At 50.2% G+C, this 7,500-nt stretch overlaps 1 protein-coding gene across 1 annotated transcript in view; it reads right to left on the reverse strand.

Moving 5' to 3' along the window:
• The window catches only part of arfgef3 (ARFGEF family member 3), a 57,063-nt gene that overhangs the window by 10,429 nt on the left and 39,134 nt on the right, over positions 1–7,500 (reverse strand). Inside the window, 2 exon segments of the mRNA XM_068741526.1 lie at positions 5,534–5,667; positions 7,176–7,490. Coding sequence (XP_068597627.1) covers positions 5,534–5,667; positions 7,176–7,490 — 449 coding nt within the window.

The raw sequence follows: 7,500 nt of genomic DNA on the forward strand, positions 1-7,500 counted from the left end.
GGTACAGCAGTACCTCCCATACAGGTACAGCAGTACCTCCCATACAGGTACAGCAGTACCTCCCCTGCAGGTACAGTAGTACCTCCCCTGCAGGTACAGTAATACCTGCTCTGCAGGTACAGCAGTACCTCCCCTGCAGGTACAGTAGTACCTCCCCTGCAGGTACAGTAATACCTGCTCTGCAGGTACAGCAGAGATGGTCGGTGAGAGCGGTCGCACCGCTGCTGAGCTCCCGGCGAGCTCCCGCATTCCACCTCGTTCACTGCTCTACAGGAGGAATCAACATCTTCTTCTGAAATCCATCCTAAAAATATTGAACTATTTTGTGCTGATCTATGCGGTAACCTTACAGGGATTAATTTTCATCGAGTCCCAGGAAGTACTTTTACCGAGGATATCGGAAAGAAATGGATCGTTTCCGTGCGCCGCTTCTTCAGCGCATTTTAAAACTCTGGGCGATCTGAAGCGGTTTCAATCCAGGAGGAGAAACGTACACCACCTGGACGGCAGGACAGTAAGGAAAATCATCTGTATGAGTCTACTTCTGTCCGGAAATATACACCCAAACCCGGGACCCGGAGACGCGAATTCTACGTTCACGGAGACGCCGTTCGACTCGCCCTTCGTCGCCGCTCACAACATCTGGAGCAGCGACACGTGGAGGCCGCGCCCCGAGGACTTCGCGACAAACCTCCCGAGGTCAACCCAGCCAAACGCCACATCGCCCACCACCAAACCCCCCCAGCAGCAAGACGGAGAAGGAGCGGCGCAAGCTTTCTCCCTGTTTTCACTTCCGGCACTTCGCGCCGAGGGACGCAGCCAACGCGCGACGGCGCGTCACGGAATTCCCCCGGCGCAGATACGTCACGGTGACGGAAGGGGCTTCCCCCGCCGCCCTGGAAACACAGACAGGGTCACATCGAGCAGAGGCCTCGGAGATGCGGATTATTCCCCCGGAGTTTTTCGCCACGAAGCAACGCCTGAGAGCACCAGCTGCACTCCCACCCCCCAGCTGCACTCCCCCCCCAGGTATCGGTCGGCCACTCCCTTTGTTTACGATCGATACCGCCACCCCAGCGCCCCCCTCCTGCCCAACGGCCCCACCCTACCCCATTCACCGGCGGACAATATCCCCCCATCGATACCCCCTCCTCCCCCCAGCGTCCCCCCAGAGACAGTGAATGACAAAGGCTTCTACTCCACGGAAGATATGAATAACATTTTCTCGGGGAGAGGTCTTCACATTATTCATCTCAACGTGAACAGCTTAACATGCAAATCCAAGATGTCCGAGTTAACATCGATGTTTGGCAACGGTAAGGTTGGAATTCTCTCCTTTTCGGAAACCAAACTGGATGATTCTTGTAAAGACACTGAGATTGAGATTAAGGGATACACTGTTATCAGGAAGGACAGGGACCGTCATGGGGGCGGGGTCTGCATCTACGTTAGATCAGACCTCAACTTCACCGTTCTACCAGAACTAGGAACAGACACAGAGTCTGTCTGGGTAAAGATCATTTATCCCAGAGCTAAACCTCTGGTCATTGGCACAGTATACAGACCCCCAGACCAAAATTCATTCTATGATTTATTGGAGAAGCATGTGATCGGCTTGGGAAGCTCGGAGGTCATTCTGATAGGAGATTGTAACACCAATGTCCTTCGGAAAGACACCCCGACTTTCAAATCCTTCAGCAGCTTCTGTAATCTGCATAACTTTACCCAGCTGATTCAGCGATTTACAAGGGTAAGCACCACCTCTAGAACCATCATAGACCTAATCCTGACATCGGACAAATCTAGAATCAAAAACAGTGGTGTCATCGAGTGCAGTCTAAGTGATCACAACATGATCTTCTGCACTCGAAAAATTCATAGACCTGCAGCCCATTGCCATACCACAATAAACTGCAGAACCATGAAGCATTACTCCCCAGAAGCTCTAACAACAGCGCTGGAGGAAACTGATTGGTCTGAAACTTTAAACTCCGCCTCTGTCGAGGGGACCTGGTCTTCCTTTAAATCTGCATTTCTGTCCGTAATCGACAAGATAGCACCCATAACTGCTGTTCGGGTCAGAGCCCGTACAGAACCTTGGATGAAGGGGGAAATATTGAATGCCATCAAGCTCAGAAACAAATGTTACTCTGAGTACAGAAAAACCAACAACGAGGAACTACTTGAAAAAAGCAGAAAACTACGCAATGAGGTTAACAAAATGATAAAAAATGCCAAAAAGAATTTCTTAAATGAGAACATTGAGGCAAACAAAAGCAACCCACAAAAACTGTGGGAGGCCCTAAAACAATTAGGCTGCAGCAACAGACTCCAAACAAAAACCAGTAATATCTGCATTAACTCAAGTGGTTCGCTCCAGACCGACAGGTTGGTGGTAGCAAATTGTTTTAACAGCTTTTTCACCACTATTGCCACCCTGTTGGTCAGCAAACTACCCCCGCATTCAGGTCTGTACGGTCCTGACCACATCCAAACTCACTATGAGAAGCTAGGTGCTAAAAAGGACACTTTCTCTTTCACACCTGTAAATACCGTTGATGTGCTAAAACAACTAATTGCCCTTCAACCTAACAAGGCCACAGGCCTTGACAACATACCCACCCGGTTCCTCAGAGACGCAGCTGTCTCTATCGCCCCCGTGGTAACCCATCTGATAAATTTATCCATCAATCAGTGCCACGTCCCACAGGAATTCAAGACGGCGCGGGTTATCCCTCTGTATAAAAAAGGAAACAAATTAGAACCTGGCAACTACCGCCCTGTTTCCATCCTTTGTTCCATCTCAAAGGTTATGGAGAGAATAATCCAGGAGCAAATCAACCGCTACCTCGCCGAGCATAGCCTGCTCTTTGAATTCCAATCAGGCTTCAGAACATCCCACTCCACTGACACGTGCCTCATATATCTGACCGACTACATTAAGCGTGAAGTAGACTCGGGCAAGTACTGCGGCATGGTTATGCTGGACCTCCAGAAGGCCTTTGACACCGTTAACCATTCAATCCTATTGAATAAACTAGGGGCGATTGGTTTTGATAGCACATCAACAAACTGGATGAAATCGTACCTTGAGGGACGAGAACAAATGGTAGACATAAACGGAACCTTGTCCTCGTCCCTCCCGGTGAGCTGTGGGGTTCCTCAAGGCAGCATTCTAGGACCGTTACTGTTCCTCCTATACATTAACGACATGAGTGCTGCCTGTAACTGCAAATTGTTCCTGTTTGCTGATGACTCAGCACTCCTGATTTCGGGAGAGGACAAAGTGCAGGTTGAGGAGGCTCTCAGCTCTGAGCTCACCAGAATCCGTACTTGGCTTACTGATAATAAACTGTCACTACATCTTGGTAAAACCGAATCGATTCTTTTTGGGTCTAAACACTCTCTGCGTGAGATAAATGTTAATGATTTCAAGGTCACAGTCGATAATACAGTCATCTCCAGCAAAGAAGAGATTACCTATTTGGGCTGTGTTCTTGACAAATACCTGTCTGGCGATAGTATGGCAACTAAGGTGATCAAAAAAGTCAATCAGAGAACAAGATTTTTGGGCAGAATGTCTGCTTTTGTCAACAAAAGTGCTCTCCGGACGCTTGCTGCAGCCCTCGTTCAGCCCCTCTTTGACTATGCTAGCACCTCCTGGTATTCAAACATCAAAATGTCCCTGAAAACCAGGCTCCAAACCTCCCAAAACAAACTGATTCGGCTACTCCTCAATCTGGGGCCCATGACCCACCTTCTTCCTGGACATTTTGCTAGCCTAAAATGGCTCAGGGTAGAAGACAGGGTTAAACAACTCAAAATGGGATTGGCATTTAAAATAGTCAACGCGCTCTGCCCTCAGTCCCCTCAATCCCTGCATACCTGAATAAACACCTCCACAGATTTAGTGACACCCACAGCCACAACACTAGAGGGAGCTCAAACAACAACCTGATTACCCCCTCCTACAGGACTAACATGGGTAAATCATCTTTCTACAATACGGCCACCCAAGGGTGGAACTGTTTGACTCCCGCCCTCAAAACATGCACCTCTTTGGCCTCCTTCAAAAAGGCCCTAAAAATACACCTTTTAGGGGGACAGAAACGGAGATAGTCATCACGACTCTCTCCGGGTCAAACCCCCCCTCCTTTTTTTTTGCCCACCTATGTTGCACGTATTAATTGCTTTAGTAACTTATTGTAATTTATGTAAGTTATTTATTGTCATTTCGCATCAGTGGTGTAATTTATTTTAGATTAATTGTTAGTTTGCACTGGCGGTGTAATAACATTTTATTTTTGTCTTTCTAATGTTACGTTGCATCAATTGCGTAATTTAATATTGGATTTATTTTTATTTGTATTGTTTTTTGTGGATGATTTATGTACGAAGGACTTTTAACGGAAACAAGCCCGCAAGGGCTTTTTTGAAATGCTCCTCTTAGACAGGATGTTTGACGTTATTTGTACTGTAATACATGCTACTGTGTGACTGTACTTGTACTCTAACATTCTATCTAATAAATATATTCATCATCATCAGTACCTCCCCTGCAGGTACAGTAGTACCTCCCCTGCAGGTACAGTAATACCTGCTCTGCAGGTACAGTAGTACCTCCCCTGCAGGTACAGTAGTACCTCCCCTGCAGGTACAGTAATACCTTCTCTGCAGGTACAGCAGTACCTCCTCTGCAGGTACAGCAGTACCTCTGCAGGTACAGCAGTACCTCCTCTGCAGGTACGGCAGTACCTCCTCTGCAGGTACGGCAGTACCTCCTCTGCAGGTACAGTAGTACCTCCTCTGCAGGTACAGCAGTACCTCCTCTGCAGGTACGGCAGTACCTCCTCTGCAGGTACAGTAGTACCTCCTCTGCAGGTACGGCAGTACCTCCACTGTGGGACCCCCCAGGTATCTGCAGCTGTAATGTTTCCTTCAGGTAGTCCAACCCCTTCAGTTGTGACCGTCTTCTCTCTTCTAGAGACCGTTCGCCCTCATTTAACAAGTCAGAATGACATCCTGATGCAGCGGTGCGGATCCTCGTGAGGCGAACCAAGGAGTCCATGTCATATATATATATATATATATATGTATGTATATATCCTGTACTCTGACAACGTAAAGATGATACTTCTCAGAGCATGTGGCGTAGTGAGCAGCGATGTTGCCTCTCAGCAAGAAAGTACCGGGTTCGAGTCCTACCGGTGCAGAGTTCGTTTGTCCTCCCGCCTCCAAAAACAGACTAACACGCACACACACTTCAAAATTGTCCCTCGTGTTTGAGCGTGTGCGTGAATGCTCGTCTGTCTCTGTGTGGCCCTGCGATGCGCTGGCGACGCGTCCGAGGTGTACCCCGCCTCTCGCCCATAGCGAGCTGGGACAGACCCGCAAAGAGGCCGGCAGTGGATGGAGGGATTGGTTTAGGGCTAGAGAAATGAGCGTGTGTGTGTGTGTGTGTGCGTGTGTGTGTGTGTGTGCGTGCGTGCGTGTGTGTGTGTGTGCGTGTGCGTGTGTGTGCGTGTGTGCGTACCCGGCATGGCCAGTGAATAGTCTCCCGTCTCAGTGACAGAGTCAAACAGCTGAGACTGAGACGCTTTCCTGAGCTGCTGCAAGAAGCCGACCAGACCAGCCAGGTTCAGTTTGGAAGCCGCTTCTTCAAATAACCTGGAACACACACACACACACGCACACACACACACACACACACACACACACACACACACACACACGCACGCTTAGCAGTCACTACAGTGGACAAAGGTCTCCTCCGATAGCTCGGCGGCTCCACTGAATCGGGCGCCGCCGTGGACGACTAACGGGCTTCGGTGGACGGAGTCGAAAAGGCCTCTCAAAGAGGACGAAGAGGAACTCGCTCTGTTGTCACGCCACAGCCTGGTCAGAAAACGCCGTGATCCACGAGCCGTTAAATCGGGCGGGCCCAGAAGCAGACGGAGCGAAACGGATTCCACTGGAAGTTCAGCTGACGCCCTCTTTGAGGCGGTACGGCGTGAAGGCGGGGTCGATGTCAGGGTGCCCCTGCAGGGTCCAGGGTCCCGAAGCCCCCGCCCACCCAAAGGGCTGAAGAGACGCACCGTGAAACTGCGGCGCACAGCCGAACCTCGGTTCTCGAATCGCCTCGGAGGTCAAACACATTTTTGGATCCGAGGCGAAGGCGGAGCCTACCTGAGCAGGTTCAGTTTGAGTCGACCCGCCGTAGGGGAGAAACTGTCCTGAAGTTTCACTGTGTTCTCTTTAACCCTAAGGCCACACCCACACGTAGGGGCGTGGCCTACGGGCATCTCCAAAAACAAAGACATGTTTCTACGGTTTGGCCGAAAGCGCAGATTTCTGTCTCCAAAAACGCCGGTTTTTGAAACCTCTGGCTGCGAGTCTGCGTGTGGGCGTGGCGAAACGCCACTCGGCGAGGAAACCTGCGTTTACGTTCAGAAACAGCACGGCTGCCTTCAAACCGTATCGCTTGTTGCTGAGACTCCGCCTCAGAGCGTTCTGATTGGATGGGGTTTGTGGAACTATGCCGCCGATTGGTTGTGAATGTGTTTAACGCGTTTATGCGGTTACTTGTGGATGCTAATTTTTTTTCCGAAACGGAGGGGAAGGATATTTAATCTTAAAAACCCGGCTGCGCGTGTCGATGGCCTCGGACCTGGATCCAAAGAGAAACAGCTGGAAAACAGCTGGAAGAGAAAAGAGGAACGCAGCGAGAACAACTGTTCAATTCAAGAAGGAAATAATCGCCAAATATGAAAATGGCGCTCGCTTTCGATGCTTGTTCAGGGGGCGGACAAGTGGGCGGGGCTCAGTGGTGTCATGGCAGAGCAGAAGGAGACAGCGGCTGACTTTAGACCTTTGCAGAGATGAGATCGGTTTCATCGGCCGATCAACAGGTTACTTTCATTGTGTTTTTGTTTGTACTAGTTACCCGTTTGTGTGTTATCTGTTGTTTATATACACGTAGTTACACATTAATATAACTTCACTAATCTAATTTATCTGGCGCTTAGGAACGGATCAATCTAGTTTCCATCATTTCTAACGGGAAATATTTCTGAACAGTATTACAGAACGACTTCTGTTCGAGAACCGAGGTTCCACTGCACCCCCCCCCCGTATTTAGGGGTGTGCGTGTGTGAGAGAGAGAGAGAGAGCCTCACCTGTCAGCCTGCGTTGACAGCGTGCACACAGCTTTAGCAGCAGCGCTCCCATTCATCAGGCTGCTGCTCCTCAGCTCCGATCCTCGGCCCCCCCTGCTGCTGTCCTTCAGCAGGTCCTGGATGGACACGGGCTGGATCACGGGCCGGCTCAGGCACAGCTCCGAGGCCTCCGGGCTGGGCTCGCAGCTCAACTCCAGGCCCAGGTCCAGGCCCGCCGCCTGCTGGCCTTGGTGGGCGATGGGGGTGAGAGAGGACGACTGTGAGGACGTGTCCCCGAAGTGGGTGTGCTCCAACGAGCTGATGTATTCCGTCACCCTGAAGGACA

The sequence above is a fragment of the Brachionichthys hirsutus genome, chromosome 7, assembly GCF_040956055.1.
Source record: "Brachionichthys hirsutus isolate HB-005 chromosome 7, CSIRO-AGI_Bhir_v1, whole genome shotgun sequence".
NCBI lineage: Eukaryota > Metazoa > Chordata > Actinopteri > Lophiiformes > Brachionichthyidae > Brachionichthys > Brachionichthys hirsutus.